This window comes from Gigantopelta aegis, chromosome 7 (assembly GCF_016097555.1).
Source record: "Gigantopelta aegis isolate Gae_Host chromosome 7, Gae_host_genome, whole genome shotgun sequence".
NCBI classification, from domain to species: domain Eukaryota; kingdom Metazoa; phylum Mollusca; class Gastropoda; order Neomphalida; family Peltospiridae; genus Gigantopelta; species Gigantopelta aegis.
In genome coordinates this window covers 30,202,753-30,227,372 of record NC_054705.1, presented here as the reverse complement: position 1 = coordinate 30,227,372, position 24,620 = coordinate 30,202,753, and the positions used below count along the sequence as shown (strand labels likewise).

The window sequence follows — 24,620 nt, the reverse complement described above, 5'->3', positions numbered from 1 at the left end:
TCTTGTTCCAGCCAGTGCTCAACAACTGGCGTAACAAAGGCCGTAATGTGTACTATCTTGTCTGTGGGATGATGCATATAAAAGATCCATTGCTGCTAATCGAAAAAGAATATGAAGTGGCGTCAGCGGGTTTCCTCTCTCAATATCTGTGTGGTCCTTAACAATATGTCTGACGCCATATAACCGTAAATAAAATGTGTTGAGAGCGTCGTTAAATAAAACATTCCCTTCTTCTTCTTGTTCCCCCAATATAAGATCCAGGCTATACCAATGCCTAATAAAGCCTATGTAAACGTTTACCTTGCTTCCCGTCGTAAACGTAGACTGCGTCGAAGGAGCACACTTGAGACGTCTCCAGATCCGACTCCACGACAACCAACTTGACCACCATTGAGGAATTTGGAGCCGAGATCAACCAACGACAGTCGATGTTACTGTAAACCAACCAATCAAAGCGAGTTATTGAATACAAATAGACGTGAGATTAACCAATGAGAAAAACGCGTTACACTAATAACGAATGCAAGGATGTTAATACGATATATTTGAAGATCAACCAATGACAGTAAATGCAACTGTAATCCAACCAATGAAAGTGAATTATTAAATACAAATAGAAATGTGATTAACCAATAAGAAACAGTGTTACACTATTAACCAGTGCAAGGATATTAAAATATATATTTGAAGACGAAATGAACCAATGACAGGACAGGACAGTCAATGTTACTGAAAACCAACCAATGACGACAAATTATTGAATACAAATAGAAGTAAGAAAAACCAATCAGAAACAGTGTCATACTAACGACGAATATAAATATGTTAACATATTATATTTAAACTTCAAATTAACAAGATAAGATCTTAAATATAAGTTAAAAACTAGTGATCTATAAGATCTAATAATAAATAGAAAGAAAACGCATAGCAGGTTAATAAATGCATTGCAACAGTATGAGTGCGTCGTTAAATAAAATATTTCCTTTTTCTGCAACAGCATGACGATACATGTAAAGTATTTATGAAATTATCATATTCTTGCCTGGGGTAATTCTTTGGATAGTTTGGCGAGTTAAAATATTTTATTCTGCTCGTTGCAGCAAGTTTCATCACTCTTCTGTAAGGGCAGAACTTATAATCTGGAAAATATTCAAAACGATAAATATATTTTTAAAAAGCTGTGGCAAATATATCGGAGTGTATACCACAAAATAGCAGTTTAACTCGCATTTCTTATATAATTTAATATGGTAGTATTTATCAGGCACGGCGGAGCAGGGTGGGGGTGGGGTGCTGAATCAAAAATATTATTGGTAGTAAATCTTAAGTCAGTTGATTTTTTCTTGAAAATGATACGGAGGAGCATATCCCTGGACCCCCTAGAAACGTTGCCCCCCCCCCCCCCGCCCCCTCCCACCAATGTCTACCTGATTCCGCCGTGCCTGTTTATATCAGTGGTGCATCATGTTGACTGAAATGCTGCATGTAGTAGTTTAGCCACAATCTACTATAGTCGTCTATGGGATGTGATTTGGTGGCATACACCTTATAAAGTGTTTAGCCCTTGGTTCAGAGGTAACAAGCTTTTTCCATTTTATCTATAAAAAAAAAAGAAGCACTTTGAGCTACTACAAACACCATGCCTGATGTTTATAAGACTTTCAATCTAATTAAAATTAGCTCCACTATTACATGTGAATCTAACAGCAGCCCGTTGGAGCTCGTGTCCAGTTGACCTTTCATTCGACCAATCAAAACCTTACTTGCAAAATCATGGCAGTGATTTGAAAAGAATTTGAAAACATTCGGGATTATGCCGAGGGTATACGAAATGATTCGGGTGAATTACGAAGTATGCCGGAAACTAATTGCAATATAAAATTTTATATAAAATTCGTTTTAAGACGAAAACAAAATCTGTTTATACTAGTATACAATCCAGAGTTTATTACTGCACTTTTCTCCCTGTTTTTTCAATGTTGAAATAGACCAACAAGTTCGCCTATTGCATAAATAGTCTCGCCCGATATTTTTAGAATTTGTATGCTCCCGAATAATGCTATAAAAGGCGAAGTGTAATTGGTCGATATTTAAATTGTTATTTATAGATGAAATGTCACCTGGACATGGGAGTCCATGGGTAGATCCAGTAGAGCTAATTTTAATTATAATGTAAAACTTTTAGAGTCTGAACTTGACTCCAAAAGAGTATGAGGCTTTAAAGGGACAGTGCTGAGTTTACAACCATTGTAAAATGTTTCCGACCAATAGAGCCTTAAAGGATCAGTCCTGAGTTTACAACCATTGTAAAATGTTTCCGACCAATAGAGCCTTAAAGGATCAGTCCTGAGTTTACAACCATTGTAAAATGTTTCCGACCAATAGAGCCTTAAAGGATCAGTCCTGAGTTTACAACCATTGTAAAATGTTTCCGACCAAGAGAGCCTTTTCGATGACGTAACATACAAATTAAAAATATATTTTCTTATTTTAAATATCAGTGTCTGTATTTACAAGGTGTTTGTTGTTGTCCTACTGTTTGTAGTAGCCCAAACCGGATTTTACCTCCCAATAATTTTGTATCTACGAAAAAATATATATCACGAATTAAAGTGAAAACGGAGTGCTACAAACATTAGTATACGACTGCAAACACATTCGATATACAGACACTCGTATTCTAAACAAGAAAATATATTTAGTATGAAATAATAGTCGCCATCAAGGCTCTGCTATCGCAAACATCTTACAATGGCTGCAAACGCAGGACAGTCCCTTTAACGGCATGACAATGTCATATTATACATGCGTGTGACATCATTAGATATTGGAGTTTAGACTGTAAAGTTTTATAAGCATGTGCCCAGGCGTGAAACATGCTAAATTAGACAACATCAATAATATAGGAGCCTGCCTAAATGCATGACCCCCATTGGGCTATTTCTCGTTCCAGCCAGTGCACCACGACTGCTTTATCAAAGGTTGTGGTATGTGATGTCCTGGTTGTGGGATGGTGCATATAAAAGATTCCTTGCTACTAACGGAAAAATGTAGCGGTTTTTTTTATCTAAGACTAAATGTCACAAATTACCAAATGTCTGACATCCAATAGCCGATGATTACTAAATCAATGTGCTCTAGTGGTGTCGTTAAACCAAACCAACTTTAAAGGCGCGACCGTAAACTGATATAGGCCTAATGACCTTTCATGGTGTAGAAATTGATCTCGAAGCCTCTGTATCGTCGCACGGGGTCGGTGACAAACACCAGGTTCAGGTATTGACTCCGACTGCGGAACGAGGGCTCGGCGAGGCCACACCAGCGACCCAGCACAGGGTAGGTTTCGTCAGGACCTGCAAACCAAAGTAAGACTATATGGATCTGCAAACCAAAGTAAGACTATATGAATATGCAAACCAAAGTAAGACTATATGAATATGCAAACCAAAATAGGACAATGTTTATGAACCAACGTATATCTGTTCACGTGTCACTGGTGGGGCGCCTGTCCTGGACGGAGGAACCGGCTCAGGCCGACACTTGCGCCCAGGACAGGTGTGCGCTACAACAGCTTGCTCTGAATGTGCACGTTAAACTCTCTGACCTGACCTGACCTGGTGGGGCGGACATTACCATCCAGCCTATACGTTAGTTATAATGTAATTTATTTATCATTCCTCTCACCGTCGTATGTCACATATAGTTAACAACCTACATATCTCTACAAGTATGACTGGTAGGGGCGGATATTACTCATAATAACGTATATTAATCATTCCTCTCACCGTCGTATGTCACATATAGTCAACAACCTACATATCTCTACAAGTATGACTGGTGGGGCGGATATTACTCATAATAACGTATATTTATCATTCCGCTCACCGTCGTATGTCACATATAGTCAACAACCTATATATCTCTACAAGTATGACTGGTGGGGCGGATATTACTCATAATAACGTATATTAATAATTCCTCTCACCGTCGTATGTCACATATAGTCAACAACCTACATATCTCTACAAGTATGACTGGTGGGGCGGATATTACTCATAATGACGTATATTAATCATTCCTCTCACCGTCGTATGCCACGCCGTAGTCAACAACCAACATATCTCTACAAGTACGACTGGTGGGGCGGATATTACTCATAATAACGTATATTTATCATTCCTCTCACCGTCGTATGCCACACATAGTCAACACCCTACATATCTCTACAAGTATCACTGGTGGGGCGGATATTACTCATAATGACGTATATTTATCATTCCTCTCACCGTCGTATGCCAGACATAGTCAACAACCTACATGTGTCTACAAGTATCACTGGTGGGGCGGATATTACTCATAATGACGTATATTTATCATTCCTCTCACCGTCGTATGCCAGACATAGTCAACAACCTACATGTGTCTACAAGTGTCACTGGTGGGGCGGATATTACTCATAATGACGTATATTTATCATTCCTCTCACCGTCGTATGCCAGACATAGTCAACAACCTACATGTGTCTACAAGTGTCACTGGTGGGGCGGATATTACTCATAATGACGTATATTTATCATTCCTCTCACCGTCGTATGCCACACATAGTCAACAACCTACATATCTCTACAAGTATCGCTGGTGGGGCGGATATTACTCATAATAACGTATATTTATCATTCCTCTCACCGTCGTATGCCGCACATAGTCAACAACCTGCATATCTCTACAAGTATCACTGGTGGGGCGGATATTACTCATAATAACGTATATTTATCATTCCTCTCACCGCCGTATGTCGCACATAGTCAACAACCTACATATCTCTACAAGTATGACTGGTAGGGCGGATATTACTCATAATGACGTATATTTATCATTGCTCTCACCGTCGTATGTCGCACATAGTCAACAACCTACATATCTCTACAAGTATGACTGGTAGGGCGGATATTACTCATAATGACGTATATTTATCATTCCTCTCACCGTCGTATGCCACACATAGTCAACAACCTACATATCTCTACAAGTATCACTGGTGGGGCGGATATTACTCATAATAACGTATATTTATCATTGCTCTCACCGTCGTATGTCGCACATAGTCAACAACCTACATATCTCTACAAGTATGACTGGTGGGGCGGATATTACTCATAATAACGTATATTTATCATTCCTCTCACCGTCGTATGCCACACATAGTCAACAACCTACATATCTCTACAAGTATGACTGGTGGGGCGGATATTACTCATAATAACGTATATTTATCATTGCTCTCACCGTCGTATGTCGCACATAGTCAACAACCTACATATCTCTACAAGTATGACTGGTAGGGCGGATATTACTCATAATGACGTATATTTATCATTGCTCTCACCGTCGTATGCCACACATAGTCAACAACCTACATATCTCTACAAGTATCACTGGTAGGGGCGGATATTACTCATAATAACGTATATTTATCATTCCTCTCACCGTCGTATGTCACACATAGTCAACAACCTGCATATCTCTACAAGTATCACTGGTGGGGCGGATATTACTCATAATAACGTATATTTATCATTCCTCTCACCGTCGTATGTCACACATAGTCAACAACCTGCATATCTCTACAAGTATCACTGGTGGGGCGGATATTACTCATAATAACGTATATTTATCATTCCTCTCACCGTCGTATGCCACACATAGTCAACAACCTGCATATCTCTACAAGTATCACTGGTGGGGCGGATATTACTCATAATAACGTATATTTATCATTCCTCTCACCGTCGTATGTCACACATAGTCAACAACCTACATATCCTACAAGTATGACTGGTGGGGCGGATATTACTCATAATAACGTATATTAATCATTGCTCTCACTGTCGTATGTCACACATAGTCAACAACCTACATATCTCTACAAGTATCACTGGTGGGGCGGATATTACTCATAATAACGTATATTTATCATTGCTCTCACCGTCGTATGTCACACATAGTCAACAACCTACATATCCTACAAGTGTCACTGGTGGGGCGGATATTACTCATAATAACGTATATTTATCATTCCTCTCACCGTCGTATGCCACACATAGTCAACAACCTGCATATCTCTACAAGTATCACTGGTGGGGCGGATATTACTCATAATAACGTATATTTATCATTGCTCTCACCGCCGTATGTCGCACATAGTCAACAACCTACATATCTCTACAAGTATGACTGGTAGGGCGGATATTACTCATAATGACGTATATTTATCATTGCTCTCACCGTCGTATGCCACACATAGTCAACAACCTACATATCTCTACAAGTATGACTGGTGGGGCGGATATTACTCATAATGACGTATATTTATCATTCCTCTCACCGTCGTATGCCACACATAGTCAACAACCTACATATCTCTACAAGTATCACTGGTGGGGCGGATATTACTCATAATAACGTATATTTATCATTGCTCTCACCGTCGTATGCCACGCCGTAGTCGGCGGAACAGTCGCCGTCGTCGGTGGGCGATATCTCCATCTCCGAGTCGACCACTTCGATGACGATAATGCTGTCGTGTTCCTTAGCCTTGAAAATCCAGCTGCAGTGCAAGTTACTGTAAGGAAATACAAGATACAATCAGTGGCGTGGGGACGCATGTGTCATTGCCCCTCCCCTATTACACTTTTTCCTCCACCACATTTTATACAATACATACCATCCTGCAACATGTAATAGCGGGAAACAATTGACTCAGACCCTGTTAGTCACCAACCGCCCACTTTGGGTGCCCACCATTATTAAACCCTGGTTACCCTGGTTACGCCAATGAATACAAATAAATGTTCACGTTTGTTTTGCTTAGTGCTCATTGCTTTATTAAGCATCGGCTAGTCGCCAGAGCCGGTTTATCCTAATAGTACATGTAGCACGTGCTACCAGTCCTGCGCTTCAGGGATTGCAAAATATATATCCTGTAAAGGGGGCCCCGCTGTTATTTGTGTTACAGGCCCCGCGGATCCTTAAACCGGCTCTGCTAGAGAATGCCAAACATTTGGGAAATCTAACACAGTCTTAGAGAGGAAACGAAGGAAGGAAGGAAATGTTTTATTTAACGACGCACTCAACACATTTTATTTACGGTTATATGGCGTCGGACATATGGTTATGGACCACACAGATATTGAGGGAGGAAACCCGCTGTCGCCACTTCATGGGCTACTCTTTTAGATTAGCAGCAATGGATCTTTTATATGCACCATCCCATAGACAGGATAGCACATACCACGGCCTTTGATGTACCAGTCGTGGTGCACTGGCTGGAACGAGAAATAGTCTAATGGGCCTAAAGAGGAAACAGCTACATTTTGTTCCTTTAGTAGCAAGGGATATTTTACAGGCACCATCCCACAAACAGGATAGCACATACCATGGCCTTTGATATACCAGTCGTGCTGCACTGGTTATAATGAGAAATAGCCCAATAGGCCCACCGATGGGAATCGATCCTAGACTGACCGCGCATCAGGCGAGCGCAATGCTATTAACGCCAATGGATACAAAAGTACGTCTTTTCGTTTTATTTCAACTTATTTTCGTGCTTATATCCAATTAAGGTTCAGTTACGCCTGTCATGGGCACACATACCTCAGCTATCTGGGCTGTCTGTCTGTGGGTTAGTCGTTTGGTGTTAGAGAGAGAGAGAGAGAGAGAGAGAGAGAGAGAGAGAGAGAGAGAGAGAGAGAGAGAGAGAGAGAGAGAGAGAGAGAGAGAGAGAGAGAGATATGAGGGTGTAGTGGTCTTACACTACCCATTGAACCATTAAAACTCGCTCTGGGTGAAAGCCGGTACCGGACTGCGAACCCTGTACCTACCAGCCTTATGTCCGATGGCTTAACCACGACACCACCGAGGTTGGTAGTACGACTTTGTCTCGACGTCTGTAATCTCGAGATTATTTCCCTTTAACAATAACAATATGAACACAAGTAGTGTCGGGAATAGTCCGAAGGGACGTAGAAAGTGTGGTTCTTTCTACGTCCGAATATTGTTAAATACCCTGTATATAGCTGGTATTCAAAACTTGTGGCACCATGTTTCAACCGTTTCTCAGTCGAAATAGTGCAACAAATGCACACACAAACCAAAAATGTATAACCTATCGTACTCACTAAATCTTGGATTGAAATACTTGCATTATCATTAAAGGGACATTCCCGAGTTTGCTGCAATCTTTAAGATGTTATCGACTAACAGAGACTTTTTGACGACTGTAATTACATATCAAATATATTTTTCTGCATAAAATATTAGTGGCTATATATTAAACATGTTTCTGATCGTTCTAATATTTGTACTAGGTTAAATTTCATTTTATTTCCTAAAAAAGATTTTTTCGTACGTACGAAATTATTTGAAGACAAAATCCAGTTTGGGCTTCTTACAAATATTAAGACGACCAGAAACACATTGAATATACAGACACTGATATTCTAAACAAGAAAATATATTTAAGATGTAAGTTTAATCGTAGAAATATTTTATTAGTTGGAAACATCTTACAATGCAGCAAACTCGGGAATGTCCCTTTAACAAAATAAATCTTCCAGGACAACATACATTTTTCCCGCCATTTTAAATTTGCTAAATCGACGGAAACAACTCGCCCTGCACATTAAGAAAATTATTGACTTAATGTGCGCCCTGCACTATAAGAATATGAACACTGTTTGCGTTAATGTTCAATTCAATTCAATTCTTTATTAACTTTGAACTTTACAGCTCATCAGTATACAAACACAAAAATATAAATAAAGACGACGGCTGCATATAGTGCAGGAGATGCAAAAACAATATAACAGTGATTACATAATATAAACATAATGTAATACACAATTATACATAATGGTTTGATATTAATCATAAGGTGTTTCCTAACCTGTTACATTCAGAGAGGTATTTACAAAGCTGGTTTAAAACTTTAATATTATTAATACTTAATAATAGTACAACTTTATGAGTTGAAGGTTTCTTCCAATAAAAAGGTTTGATATATTTTCTTCTAAGATCGTCATATTTAGGACATTCTAGGAGCATATGATATTCGTCTTCAATTTTGTTTAGATTACAATAATTATATTTTGTGTCTGACCTTTCTGTATTTCTATACCTTCCGGTTTTTATCGCTAAAGAATGGGCTGACAATCTAAGCTTAGTTAATAAAATACGATTGTACTTTGGAATCTATTTTTGCAAATAGTATTGTAAACACACTCGATCTACAAGATGTTTATATAAAATACACTTAGGGGAATTCTGTAACATACTAAATAAAGACTGTTTAGCATGATTAAAAATACGAATTTTAATTAATGATACTAAAATATTCGTCATTTACAAATGGTTGACTTACCCATAAATTGCCAAAACCTAATGACATAAGCTTATTTTTTTTTTAAAGGATACCCAATTAACATTGAAAACATTGCGTCTTTAAGAATACTGTTTCTTGTCGAAAGCAATCTAAACCAATATTTAATCATGCGAAACAGGCGAATATATTCCATGGGAATTCTTCCCAATTCAAAATAAACGTGCTACTTCATATAATGATTATGTTTTTATAATGACGTGACTGGTGTTAACACTTACTTTGGGTAAACCTGTGGGTAGGCGGGGGAGAACAGCTACTGCATATAATGACGTGACTGGTGTTAACACTTACTTTGGGTAATCCTGTGGGTAGGCGGGGGAGAACAGCTACTGCATATAATGACGTGACTGGTGTTAACACTTACTTTGGGTAATCCTGTGGGTATGCGGGGGAGAACAGCTACTGCATATAATGACGTGACTGGTGTTAACACTTACTTTGGGTAATCCTGTGGGTAGGCGGGGGAGAACAGCTACTGCATATAATGACGTGACTGGTGTTAACACTTACTTTGGGTAATCCTGTAGGTAGGCGGGGGAGAACAGCTACTACATATAATGACTTGACTGGTGTTAACACTTACTTTGGGTAATCCTGTAGGTAGGCGGGGGAGAACAGCTACTGCATATAATGACTTGACTGGTGTTAACACTTACTTTGGGTAATCCTGTGGGTATGCGGGGGAGAACAGCTACTACATATAATGATTATGTTTTTATAATGACGTGACTAGTGTTAACACTTACTTTGGGTAATCCTGTGGGTAGGCAGGGGAGAACAGCTACTACATATAATGATTATGTTTTTATAATGACGTGACTAGTGTTAACACTTACTTTGGGTAATCCTGTGGGTAGGCGGAGGAGAACAGCTACTACATATAATGATTATGTTTTTATAATGACGTGACTAGTGTTAACACTTACTTTGGGTAATCCTGTGGGTAGGCAGGGGAGAACAGCTACTACATATAATGATTATGTTTTTATAATGACGTGACTGGTGTTAACACTTACTTTGGGTAATCCTGTGGGTAGGCAGGGGAGAACAGCTACTACATATATGATTATGTTTTTATAATGACGTGACTAGTGTTAACACTTACTTTGGGTAATCCTGTGGGTAGGCAGGGGAGAACAGCTACTACATATAATGATTATGTTTTTATAATGACGTGACTGGTGTTAACACTTACTTTGGGTAATCCTGTGGGTAGGCAGGGGAGAACAGCTACTACATATAATGATTATGTTTTTATAATGACGTGACTGGTGTTAACACTTACTTTGGGTAATCCTGTGGGTAGGCAGGGGAGAACAGCTACTACATATAATGATTATGTTTTTATAATGACGTGACTGGTGGTAACACTTACTTTGGGTAATCCTGTGGGTAGGCAGGGGAGAACAGCTACTACATATAATGATTATGTTTTTATAATGACGTGACTAGTGTTAACACTTACTTTGGGTAATCCTGTGGGTAGGCAGGGGGAGAACAGCTACTACATATAATGATTATGTTTTTATAATGACGTGACTAGTGTTAACACTTACTTTGGGTAATCCTGTGGGTAGGCGGAGGAGAACAGCTACTATATATAATGATTATGTTTTTATAATGACGTGACTAGTGTTAACACTTACTTTGGGTAATCCTGTGGGTAGGCAGGGGAGAACAGCTACTACATATAATGATTATGTTTTTATAATGACGTGACTGGTGTTAACACTTACTTTGGGTAATCCTGTGGGTAGGCAGGGGAGAACAGCTACTACATATAATGATTATGTTTTTATAATGACGTGACTAGTGTTAACACTTACTTTGGGTAATCCTGTGGGTAGGCGGGGGAAAAACAGCTACTACATATAATGATTATGTTTTTATAATGACGTGACTGGTGTTAACACTTACTTTGGGTAATCCTGTGGGTATGCAGGGGAGAACAGCTACTATATATAATGATTATGTTTTTATAATGACGTGACTGGTGTTAACACTTACTTTGGGTAATCCTGTGGGTAGGCAGGGGAGAACAGCTGCTGGGGGTTTTCTGTAGCATTCAGATATGCTTTACAGCCAAAGTCTTTAGCTGAAAGAAAGAAAAGAAAGAAGTGTTTTATTTAACGACGCACTCAACACATTTTATTTACGGTTATATGGCGTCAGACATATGGTTAAGGACCACACAGATTTTTTTAGAGGAAACCCGCTGTTGCCACATAGGCTACTCTTTTACGACAGGCAGCAAGGGATCTTTTATTTGTGCTTCCCACAGGCAGGATAGCACAAACCATGGCCTTTGTTGAACCAGTTATGGATCACTGGTCGGTGCAAGTGGTTTACACCTACCCACTGAGCCTTGCGGAGCACTCACTCAGGTTTTGGAGTCGGTATCTGGATTAAAAATTCCATGCCTGGACTGGGATCCGAACCCAGTACCTACCAGCCTGTAGACCGATGGCCTAACCACGACACCACCGAGGCCGGTTTATACCACATTGATATATTAATCATCTGTCAACCATTCTAATGTGTGATTGTGACATGTAGTCTGAGGAAACACGTTACATTTTTCTATGCACATACCACGAAATTTAATATACCAGTCGTCGGGCACTGGTTGGAACGGGAAAAACCCAATTAGAGAATAAGTCCGTTAGGTGAAAAATATTGCACATAAACAAGTGGAAACTACCATTATCAGAGGCGGATCTGGGGGGGGGGAGGGAGGGCAGGGGCCTGCGATAGTTATAATTTTATTATATATTAATTTCCATTTTTTTTACGACCCCCCTCCAAACCTCCCCCAAAGTTCCCTTAGCATTCCATCTCATGTCACTGCCCTCTCCCAATGGATTTTCTGGATTCGCCTCTGATTATGTTTACATATTTACAAGATCTTGTTGCTCAATATTTTTTTAAATGACAGAAAGGTTAATGTCTCCAAAAGCTGGCAATATTACTTATAAACCACTGTATGTACTACACAATTAAATTTATTTTTACAAATAGTTAGGTCGCATATGAAGGAATTTATATAGGGGAGGGCCAGGGTTAAGACTGCGGCGAGCACAGTTTCTACTGGGTCCAGTCATGTTCCCCCGGAGAATATAATTTTTTAAAAAGAGAAGAAAATTCGCTTTGAACAGGGGTAGGAGAATATAATTAAATTAAAAAAAAAATCGCTTTGAGCAGGGGTGGGGATCTATCAATAAATTGTAAGAATATTAAAAGTGTTTTCATCAAATTAGTGTAACGGAATCTAAGAAAAGAATGGGTTTTTCTGTACAAAGAGTGGTGTCCTACATTCTCTTTCCTAACGCAGTGTAAACTAATACTCACTAGACTTAAGAAACTAGTAGTAAGTGACTTTAAAACCTGGGTACATGATGCGAATTTCCTTTCTTATAAAAAATATATTTGAATTTTTATAGGGGAACATGATTCGACCCCCTGCCCCTAGAAACGTCCTGCAAACTTGCTGGATATCCTACATACTCGTATTAAATGGAGTTTTAATTAATACTCAGTAGACTTAGCAAACTAGTAGTAAGTGATTTTTAAGCCAGGGTACATGATGCGAATTTCCTTTTAGATAAAAAATATATTAGAATTTTTATAGGGGAACATGATTCGACCCCCTGCCCCTAGAAACTTCCTACAAAACTTGCTGGATATACTCTTTTTAAACGGAGTTTAAACTAATACTCACTAGACTTGGGAAACGAGTAGTAAGTGATTTTGAAGCCCGGGTAGGTGATATTCGAATTGCTGTGGAAAGACACGACCAGTCCGTACTGAGACGACTCGAACATCTTCCCGGCATGCCCCGGCTTACAGACACTCGACCGAACTGCGTCTCCTGTAAACAAATTGCGATTTCATAAGACACACACACAGACAGACACACACAGACAGACACACAGGCATAGACACACACACACACACACACAGAGAGAGAGAGAGAGAGAGAGAGAGAGAGAGAGAGAGAGAGAGAGAGAGAGAGAGAGAGAGAGAGAGAGAGAGAGGGGGGGGAATGGAGAGAGAGAGAGAGAGAGAGAGAGAGAGAGAGAGAGAGAGAGAGAGAGAGAGAGAGAGAGAGAGAGAGAGGGATGGAGAAAGAGACTACTGACGGACACACAAATAAAGACATCGAGACAGACACTGACCATCTTGAATGTGGAGGTAGTCCACGCAGTCTCCCTGGTCAGTTCTCTCCAGGTTCACCATGGTCAGTTCCAGCCGTACGCCATAGTACGCCGAGTCCGACTGCACCTGCCACTCACAGTCCAGATTGCTGCAACAAACACTCAAGTGCTCAGAAACAGTGGCGTAGCGAGGGGGTGGGTTTTAAAACAGGGCCGGGGCGTAGCCCAGTGGTAAAGCGCTTGCTTGATGCGCTGTCAGCTTGGGATCGATCCCCGTCGGTGGGCTCATTGGGCTATTTCTCGTTCCAGCCAGTGCATCACAACTAATATATCAAAGGCCGTGGCATGTGCTATCCTGTTTGTGGGATGGTGCATACAAAAGATCCCTTGCTACTAACGGAAAAATGTAGCGGGTTTCATTTCTAAGATCCATTCAACTGACTGGGTTTTTTCTCGTTCCAACCAGTACACCACAAAGGCCGTGGTATGTGTTTTCCTGTAGACGTGGTAAAGTGTATATAAAAGATCCCTTGCTGCATTAGAAAAAAAATGTAGCGGGTTTCCTCTGATGACTACGAGTCAAAATTACCAAATTTTTGATACCCAATAGCCGATGATTAATAAATCAATATGCTCTAGTGGTGTCGTTAAACAAAACAAACTTCGTAAGATATATTTTTTCGTGCTACTTCAAACATTAAGAACACAACAAACACTTTGTTTATTCAGATACTAATATTCTAAACAAGAAACTTTATTATATAACATTTAGTGAAATATCTTAAAATATCAGTGAAATAGAAGTGTTATCAGTCACTCAGTGACGATAACACATTTTAGAGTGAGAATTTCACTATTTCACTCTAAAATATGTTATCCTCACTGTAGAAAGTGTTATCTTCACTGTAAGAAAGCCGGGACTATTTTGCTGCTGGCATTTTAAAAATAAGGGTACCTTGCCAAAAGTTATGTAATAAACAGAAAATTTCATGTTTTTTTGCCAAATATGATTTATATCTCATCTCGTGAAGTTTGCAATCATATCACACTCGTCACGCAAGCGCGACTCGTGAGATATGATTGCAAACTTTACTCGATGAGATATAAATCGTATTTAACAAAACAGTGGAACTATCCTCCATTTATCATGGTTTTGTTACAGGAAACGAACTTCAAGTTCGTTCAGGTCACATGAAACAAACACGGCACTGTCACAGGAATCAGACTATTCGGGTAGAAACCTACTTTGGGTAATATGCCGGGTATCCTGGCGACTCGAAAACACGTCGGTATCCGGTAGTCGGTGCATTCAAATAAGTGCTGCCACATGTCACTGAAAAACGAGACAAACTCTGCAGATAAATTAGAAAAAACAACCATATTACAGCCCAACATATTTGTTTCAAGAAAGTAATCTGACAACACTGTAGAAAGAAAAATAACCGTATATCATTTTCATCGTCAGAAGACCAACTGGGTTATATATTACATCATCACTACTATTACTAATATCAGGATGATTCAGGCCTTGAATCCCACCGGGCTACCAGGTTATGCAATATGGTAGCACTCAGTAAAATTGGTAGCCCCATAATTTTAATAAATTAAAAAAAAAAAAAAAAAAAAAAAATCATTAATTTTGTTTTATTTAAACGTTGTTTTAAATGGGTTTTAAAAAAAATATTTTTAAGCTCTTGTTGATTGCTGAGTAACTGGATGTAGAAAACAATCTAATAGCCCGGCGAACTACCAGGTTTAGACATCTGGTGGCCCGACCGAGAAATCAGTAACCAAAACATCCCGGGCTACCGCTAAGGTCGAGCTCTGCAGAACCATGCTATATACGGTTTCATCTTGCATTATGGCCTGGTGCTTATAACACTTTTAGTCTAGACTCGAGACTCTAATAGAATCTGAGACACTAATGTCATATAAAAGATCCCTTGCTGCATTAGAACAAATGTAGCGGGTTTCCTCTGATGACTACGAGTCAGAATTACCAAATGTTTGACATCCAATAGCCGATGATTAATTAATCAATGTGCTCTAGTGGCGTCGTTAAACAAACAAACTTTAACTAATGTCATGACAACGTCATACAAACTGCATGCATGTGACGTCATTTGAGATTGAGTCTGGACTGTAAAAGTTTTATACGCACGGGCCCAGTTATAAGGATACGAGAAATATATATTTTTTTATTTCCAAAAGATCTTTCCTTTCCTTTTCACTTGCTAAAGCCCCGGCCAGACTGTCAAGGATCAGGACGCCGGGTTATCCACGGATACGATTCTGCATCATTCGTGACAATCCGTTGTGGTCCGTAGAGGTCCGTAGCTGTCCGTATTAAATACCTAATCAATCGTAGTAGTACTTGTATGTCCATGAAAATTTTGAACATGTCCAAAAATGCATCAAGGATCGAACAACCGTAGGACATCCTTAATGGCCCGTAGAAGAACGTAATAATCCGTTCTAATCCGTAATAAACCGTACTTAAACCGTACTTATCCGTACATAATCGTAGTAATCCCCGGCCTCAAGCCCCGGTCAGACTGTCAAGGATCAGTACGCCGGGTTAGCCACGGATACGATCCGGCATCATTCGTGACAATCCGTTGTGGTCCGTACTAAACTGTACCGGTCCATAGCGATCCGTAGCGACCCGTAGCTCTCCCCGTTGTCAACTAACCCCTGTCCTTAATAATCCTTGGTTTATCCGTCGAAAACCATAGTTAAACCGTGGTGCATTTTTAGAGGACCGCGGATAGACCACTATCCGGTGTCATACGTGAGGTTTTCATCCGTCCTGGATCCGGCCAGACGGTCCTTGACAGTGGGACAGGGGCTTAAGGGAAGTTAAAAGTTACTCTTTTTGAACTGGTCTCAGCTGGGGATTGATGGGCAACGAGGGGGATAGCTTACCGTAAACGGTAAGGTCTGTTATTAATTGATTTCAACCTATTTTTGTGCTTATATACAATTAAGGTTCAAGCACGCTATCCGGGGCACACACCTCAGCTATCTGGGCTGTCTGTCCAATACTGTGGGTTAGTTGTTAGTGAGAGAGACGTCGGTGTAGTGGTCTTACACCTACTCATTGATTCATTAAAACTCGCTCTGGGTGGGAGCCAGTACAGGGCTGCGAACCCAGTACCTACCAGCATTATATCCGATGGCTTAACCACGACACCACCGAGGGCGGTATGGTCTGTTACATACTGTCTATGATATACCTTTATCCCTAGTTCGGTATTGCAGCAGGAATCCTGGTTTTACGTCGGACGAGTCGGATACAAACTCGACTAGCATGGTGGAACTGGACGACACCAGGTTCGGTTCCGTCTGTCCGCACCATCGCTTAATCAGTACGCTAGTCACTGGAAAACAAATGTACATGGGGAACCGAGCAGAGACGATAGTTATAATTTTATTATATATTAATTTTCATTTTTTTTACAATCCTCCTCCAAACCTCCCCCAAAGTTCCTTTGACATTCCACCTCATGTCACTGCCACCCGCCCCCCCCCCCCCCCCCAAATTGGATTTTCTGGATCCGCCACTGCCGAGGTTTAACATCGTAAGATTTTATAAATATATTTTCATAAATTATTGTCCGATATATCAAGCAATATTAAAGAATAAGTTTTTTTGGGTTTTTTTGTTGGTTTGTTTTTTTTTTTTTTTTTTTTTTTTTAAACAACGTCATGGCGTATTTCTTTAACAGTTTACTGAAGGAATGTTTGTAACACCAGACGCTTGTGCAAAAATGTATTCTAGATGTGGGGTGGGGTGGGGATCTAAACTGTGGCGAGCGATTTGTTTTAAGGGGTTTCCAGTCATGATTCCCCTGAAAATACATTTTTAAAAATCGTATTCGATCCCCTCCCCCCTCCCCTCATCCACTGCACACGAGCTTCAAGATAAAGTTGTTTAAGATTCGTTTTGGGTATCACATAGTAAAATAACACGTGTGGGAGATCGAGTAAAAGACATCTCATTGGATGCTCCACGGTAATGACCCGAACGCACCGACCGATGAAATTAACATTGATAAACTTTAACTGTGTAAATGCAAATTCTAAGTAAATAAAAGTTGTAGCTTGAAAAGACGTTTAAATTTCTTTCAAACATGGTTTGGAGAATATATATACTGACACACAATGAAAACACAAAAACAACTTTTCATTGCAAATAACGACAAACTATTAATGAATTGATGGATAATGTAATATGACATTAATGACTGGTATTCATGAGATACATTCACATGGAAACATGGCCAGTTATCATCAGTAATCGAGTTACATTCGTAATCGAAAAATTCAACCCCCCACCCCCACCCCCCACCCCCATCAAGGTCAGTATCCGGTGTGTCCACCATTGGCCCGTGAGCATGCGTGAAGACAACGGGGAAAGGATTGGCACAAACATCTCAAATAAGCCACAGGAATGTTCCTCTACTCCTCCTGCAACGCATGTGCAAGCTCAGCGACGTTACGCGGTGGCTGGCGGTGACGTACACGACGTCCTAACTCATCCCACATGTGTTCAGTTGGGTTCAAATCCACTGAAACGGCAGGCCAGTTCATAACGGTGATACCGGCTTGTTGCATGAATGCCTGGGTAATTCTTGCAGTATGTAGACGGGCATTGTTTTGTTGAAACAGAAGGGGACCTCCTGGTCTTCGGTGACGGCGCAAAAGTGGCTGGAGAACTGGTCTTAGAATAACGTCAACATAACGCTGGGCTGTAAGGGCATCGTGGACAATGATGAGATCACTCCTGAAATCATAGTTGACTGCCCCCCATACCATCAGACAACCGCCGCCAAACCGATCACGTTCCCTCACACATCCGTCAGCGTACCGTTCATGGAGTCTCCTGTACACACGTGCTCTTCCATCGGCAAAGGAGACAGAGAAACGGGACTCATCTGAGAAAACAATGCTCCGTTAAAAGGCTGGTGGATGATTACCATTCTGGAGAGCAAACTGTAGTCTCGCAGCACGATGTCGCGGTGTCATGATGTTACCGTTGTACGGGCGTCTGCATCTGAGTCCATGACGTCCTATCGTGTTGCTTGCTGTCATCGTCGCAGTTCTGAACCGGTCACGGAGATGGTGTCGTCGAATCTGCCGATCTTGGCGTGGGGTCGTAACGGGACGTTGACCAGGTCGAGAACGATCACGGACACTTACGGTCTCTTGATGACGTTCAACAAGTCGTCCAATAGTTGATGGATGGTCTCTGAAGGTCCTAGCAACTTGGCTTTGCGAAGTCCCCCCTTGAACCATGCCCAACGCTCGCTCCCTTTGTTCTTCTCTGAGTTTAATCACAACAAAATATTTTAAAAAATCTGTTTTGCGTTTCATTGTGTGACAGTATATAATCAATTGAATACTTCATTCATGTGCATTTGATACCATTGACCTTATATCTGACGGGCACGGGCATAGTATGTGTGGGCGCTGTTGTGTCTGTGTGTATTAATTTTATATATTGTAACTTACAGGGTTCAAAGGCCACCAGACTGTCCTTGACACACTTGTAGGTGGATTCCAGGTCAGACTTCAAGGCTTTTAGACTGATCACGTTGCCTGTACTAGCGCTTTGTATTAACCAGCGACACTTGATGTTTCTGTACGGTAAAACAAAAGGTGTAATATTTGTAATATTATTTTTCTTTTCCTTTTTGCATATATACCTGTATTGTGAAACATACCTGTTGCGAAAATTGCTTACAGACATCTCTCAGGAACAAACAAAAGGCAAGCGCCCAGTTTATGAAGGAAGGAAATGTTTTATTTACTGACGCACTCAACACATTTTATTTACGGTTATATGGCGTCAGACATATGGTTAAGGACACACAGATATTGAGAGATGAAACCCGCTGTCACCAAGAAAGGAAGGAAATGTTTTCTTTAACGACACCCTCAACACATTTTATTGTCGGTTATATGACGTCAGACATATGCTTAAGGACCACACATATATTGAGAGATGAAACCAGCTGTCACCACTGCATGGGCTACTCTTTTCGATTAGCAGCAAGGGATCTTTTATATGCACCATCCCACAGACAGGATAGTACATACTACTGCCTTTGTTACACCAATTGTGGAGCACTGGCTGGAACGAGAAATAGCCCAAAGGATCCACCGACGGGGATCGATCCTAGACCGACCGCGCATCAAGCGAACGCTTTACCACTGGACTACGTCCCGCCTGTATCCATGGGAAATTCTGTTTTATTATTCAAGGAGGGAGTTTGTACCGGTGTCACATATAATTTGCACTCCCCTGGATTTGCACTCCCCAGTCAACTTTATACGTAGAATAAGCACTCCCCAGTGCATATTATACGTGTAATATACACTCCCCCAGTCTATATTATACGTATAATATGCACTCATTCTGTATAATATGCACTCTATACTGTAGGTAGGCTATAATAATGTTTAAACACTCACATAATGATATTTTGTTAGTGTTGTTTAGGTTTGTATGACCAGTGCACTTTGTAAACTTTGATATACATCTCTGTGGCGAATCTAGATGGGTATATGAATCAGCGGCGGACCCAAGGAGGCCCAAACGTTCCTAGATCCGCCCTTGCAAATTTGTAGGACAAACGGATAGACGGAGAGACTGAAGGACAGACAGAAGGACGGAGATGAAACCTATAACACTCTCCGGTTGGGCAGATAGGCAACTGATAATGAATGTGGATTATGTTCATTGAATAGCACTTAAATTGTAATAAATCCAAAGTTCTTTAAAAAGACAATTAATGTAATCAGTATTTAAACATAGTAGTGGAGAATGCATATTATATGCATAATAATAACTAAGGGAGTGCAAATAATTCAAGGGGAGTGCGTATTATACGTATAATAATAACTGGGGGAGTGCAAATAATACGTATAATAATGACTGGGGAGTGCATATTCTTGGGGAGTGCAAATTAAATGCTACACCGGGATAAGAAACGAGAGACATGTTCAGGAAGGACGACTTTGCTTTAGTACTGGTTTTTGCGCACATATTAAATATCGACAGTTTTAGAAATTCAAGGTCTCTGAGTGAGTTCTATTACTGATTAACATATAAAGATAAGACTGGACGTCATACGTACGTTGGGTAGCTCTGATTGGTCGGTGATATTGTGGGGGAGTGGATGGCTTGTATATCACTAGCTGCACGGAGGTGAATGACGTCACCATTACAAACAGCTGAAACACAAATACCAAGATATATGTAACGAATGTCAGTCGTATTAGAAACACACACAATCTCTCTCTCTCTCTCTCTCTCTCTCTCTCTCTCTCTCTCTCTCTCTCTCTCTCTCTCTCTCTCTAACACACTCTCTTCTCTCTCTAACACACTCTTTCTCTCTCTCTCTCTGTTTCTGTCTCTCTCTGTCTTTCTCTGTCTCTCTCTAACACACTCTTTCTCTGTCTCTCTGTCTGGTCTGTCTGTCTGTCTCTGTCTCTCTCTCTCTCTCTCTCTCTCTCTCTCTGTCCCTCTCTCTCTCTCTCTCTCTCTCTCTCTCTCTCTCTCTCTCTCTCTCTCTCTCTCTCTCTCTCTCTCCTCTCTCTCTCTCTCTCTCTCTCTCTCTCTGTGTCTCTGTCTCTCTCTCTCTCTCTCTCTCTCTCTCTCTCTCTCTCATCTCTCTCTCTCTCTCTCTCTCTCTCTCTCTCTCTCTCTCTCTCTCTCTCTCTCTCTCTCTCCTCTCTCTCTCTCTCTCTCTCTCTCTCTCTCTCTCTCTCTCTCTCTCTCTCTCTCTCTCTCTCTTTCTCTTTCTCTCTTCCTGTTAGATCTAATTACAGGTCCCTATTATTATTTAATACACCCTATTTCACCTTACTTTGATCTGAACGACAGACCCATTAGCATTCTGAATATCGTATATCTGCACAAAACAAAGACCAACTGACAATCTGTAAAAACTCTAAAGATCTACTGTAAGAGGCTACATACATGTTGATTTGAAGGAGATCCAGAATCCAGGTTGAGGCGAGGTGGTCTTTGTGAACAGGTCTGTGTGTGACTTTCTCCTCACAAACATCGCGTTGGTCGTCCCTGATATCTGGCCCGGGTCCAAGCCCCCACACACGCCCAGCTCCGGCGACTCCGCGTCACTTCCTGCATCACCATGGCAACGGTTATCAGACAACATACATTAAAGTATTTCATTCTTGCTATCAGTGTACGTATGATTAATACTATTAAATAAGGGATAACATAAATTTATACTAAATGCAAATAGTGACATTATAATGTCATGAAATTAACCATATTACGATCAGTAAAAAAATAATTGTTTAACGACACCACTAGAGCACATTGATTGATGGTAATTTTGACATATAGTCTTCGAGAGAAAACTCGCTACATTTTTTCAATTAGCAGCAAGAGATATTTTATATGTACTTTCCCACAAACGGGACAGTACATACCACGGTCTTTGATATATCAGTCGTGATGCACAAGGGGAAAACAATCAGAGAAAGGGTCCCCCTCAGACGAGCGGCTTACTTTAGTAACAAAATATTTTTATATGCACCATCCCACAGACAGGATAGCACATACCACGGCCTTTGATGTACACTGGCTGGAACGAGAAATAGCCGAAGGGGCTACGACCAGTACGTCACAACCAGTGTCGCAGTTCTACTAAAGGGTAGGGTAGGGGAAAGGAAACAGAACAAAAAATAAAAGTGTCAAATAAGTCGCAAAACCCCCACGTGATTCACACGTTTATCATATGATTTTATTGAAGATTCATCACAGGCCATGCTATACATTCACTACACGACATGACATGTAAGTCACAGAACCAACACACAGAACACATTTATCATATCATTTTAATATTCATCTCTCTCTTCTTTTTTTCGTTAATCATAAATAGAGGATAATAAACGAGTTACCAGTTATTATCAAATTTGTGTCCCTCGTGAAACAATGTTCACTTGTCACTCGCTAAATAACTGGTACCGAAGTTATTATTCTATTTATTACCCTAACTACTGGCGTTTTTTAAAACGCCTTTATTTTCAATATACTGCGGCTATATGTCCATGTATATAGAAACGATGTAAACCACTTTACACACTGTTCTGAACATTGCTTTAACTTTGTAATTTAATGACGGTTCACAGATAATTTTCAAAAACCACAGTTCTATATATTCTGTAAAAATATTTTATAATGAATTGCATTAAACTACAATTTTATTACAAGTTTAACACTGAAAACAGAAAGACGTAAACGCAAACGTATAAACTACATGACGTCATTTCCTGTGCTATACAGTACCGACAAGGTGATTGGTTTGTAAGCGTCAAATCGTCCAATAGTAGTGTACGTTAAACCAATGCAGAATATTTCCCACTGAGAAAATATGAAAAATATATTATTTCCTCTGTTATGAGTGACCGCTGGGATTAATAATGGATTATACAGATCAATGAAATCTTGCCCTACTAGTACATATATTGAACTTACCATCATGAACACTGATATATCTGCGTATTGATGGATGATCAAGGACTTTGATTTCGATACAAGCGCTGTGCGTCTTTAGCAGCCAGTCAAAGACGGGATAAGACGTGTTGCTGTAAAATATATAGGGCACGTTAAAGAAAGAAAGGAATGTTTTATTTAATGACGCACTCAACACATTGTATTTACGGTTATATGGCGTCAGACATATGGTTAAGGACCACACAGATATTGAGAGAGGAAACCAGCTGTCGCCACTTCATGGGCTACTCTTTTCGATTAGCAGCAAGGGACCTTTTATATGCACCATCCCACAGACAGGGTAGTACATACCACGGCCTTTGATATACCAGTCGTAGTGCACTGGCTGGAACGAGAAATAGCCCAATGGGCCCAGGCACGTTAAAGAGGCAGTCCCTAGTTTTTAAACACTACTGCGTATTTTTCACTATTTGAGCCGTTTTAGGTAGCTGAAATCAGACATTACTTAGATTTTATTGTTTAGATTATCCATTTCAGTACATCTTAAGTGTTTCTGGTTATCCTGGTGTTTCCAATACCACGAAATGTATTTCTCATATTTAAAAAACAGCACGTACCTCTGAGAAGTAACGTTTATGAAGACGAGCTCTTGTCTCACTTTATTGTAACTTTTTCCAAATGTGTTGTAGGTTTGTAGATTAACTAAATTTACTGTCCATTTTCACGGGCTGAAACTAGAGTCTGCGAAAGTAATCGGGGAAAACGTTGTTTGTATTTGCAAACACAAATACTTATTTGGGTCTTTTTTAATCATTGTTTTACAAAATCAATAATACTAAGTCTTGCACCAAACAATTTGACCACTGAAACAACCGCAGACGAACCTGTCTGCGTGTTGAGATCCGGACACCCATATAACAGACGGGTCTGGGTAGGCCTGGAACACGGTTTGGCTTTCGTAGTCGTCTGCAAATAGAAATGTTGAAATGTTAATTAAAAGTAAACCTTAATTAGTTAAGTCAGTTTTGTATAGCCTCTATATGTCTTTTTTCTTTCTTTTGTTCTCGCTTTCAACAAAATTCATTTCTGTTCATATTTAAAGTAAGGAATTGTTTTATTTAACGACGCACGCAACACATTTTATTTACGGTTATATGGCGTCGGACACATGGTTAAGGACCACACATATATTATATTGAGAGAGGAAACCCGCTGTCGCCACTTCATGGGCTACTCTTTTTCGATTAGCAGCAAGGGATATTTTATATGTACCATCCCACAGACAAGATAGTACATACCACGGCCTTTGTTACACCAGTTGTGGAGCAATGTTCATATTTAAATTGCACAAATATAAACAGTTTAAAATTCTGCAAGGAGCTTAAGTTCTGTTATTCAGAAAATTGAATTCTCGTGCTAATTTAAAACTATAACTTCGAAAACACAAACCCTTCATTTTAGAGTAGTAGGTAATGTTGAATTGAAAGCTAGTGGCGTTGTCTGGTGGTGTCAAATAAAGAACGAGAAC

At 40.1% G+C, this 24,620-nt stretch overlaps 1 protein-coding gene across 1 annotated transcript in view; it reads right to left on the bottom strand.

Moving 5' to 3' along the window:
* Window positions 1–24,620, bottom strand: part of LOC121377020 (cubilin-like) — a 49,060-nt gene that overhangs the window by 7,036 nt on the left and 17,404 nt on the right. The window contains exons 6-20 of the mRNA XM_041504857.1: window positions 24,542–24,620; window positions 23,977–24,058; window positions 23,114–23,223; window positions 21,584–21,748; window positions 20,739–20,835; window positions 19,111–19,238; window positions 16,833–16,976; window positions 14,842–14,929; window positions 13,618–13,745; window positions 13,161–13,310; window positions 11,450–11,537; window positions 6,489–6,625; window positions 3,207–3,356; window positions 1,046–1,142; window positions 301–434 (exon numbers count right to left, since the gene is read on the bottom strand). The exon at window positions 24,542–24,620 is cut by the window's right edge and continues 50 nt beyond it. Of these exons, the coding sequence (XP_041360791.1) occupies window positions 301–434; window positions 1,046–1,142; window positions 3,207–3,356; window positions 6,489–6,625; window positions 11,450–11,537; window positions 13,161–13,310; window positions 13,618–13,745; window positions 14,842–14,929; window positions 16,833–16,976; window positions 19,111–19,238; window positions 20,739–20,835; window positions 21,584–21,748; window positions 23,114–23,223; window positions 23,977–24,058; window positions 24,542–24,620 (1,777 nt within the window). The remainder of the gene's footprint in view (window positions 1–300; window positions 435–1,045; window positions 1,143–3,206; window positions 3,357–6,488; window positions 6,626–11,449; window positions 11,538–13,160; window positions 13,311–13,617; window positions 13,746–14,841; window positions 14,930–16,832; window positions 16,977–19,110; window positions 19,239–20,738; window positions 20,836–21,583; window positions 21,749–23,113; window positions 23,224–23,976; window positions 24,059–24,541) is intronic.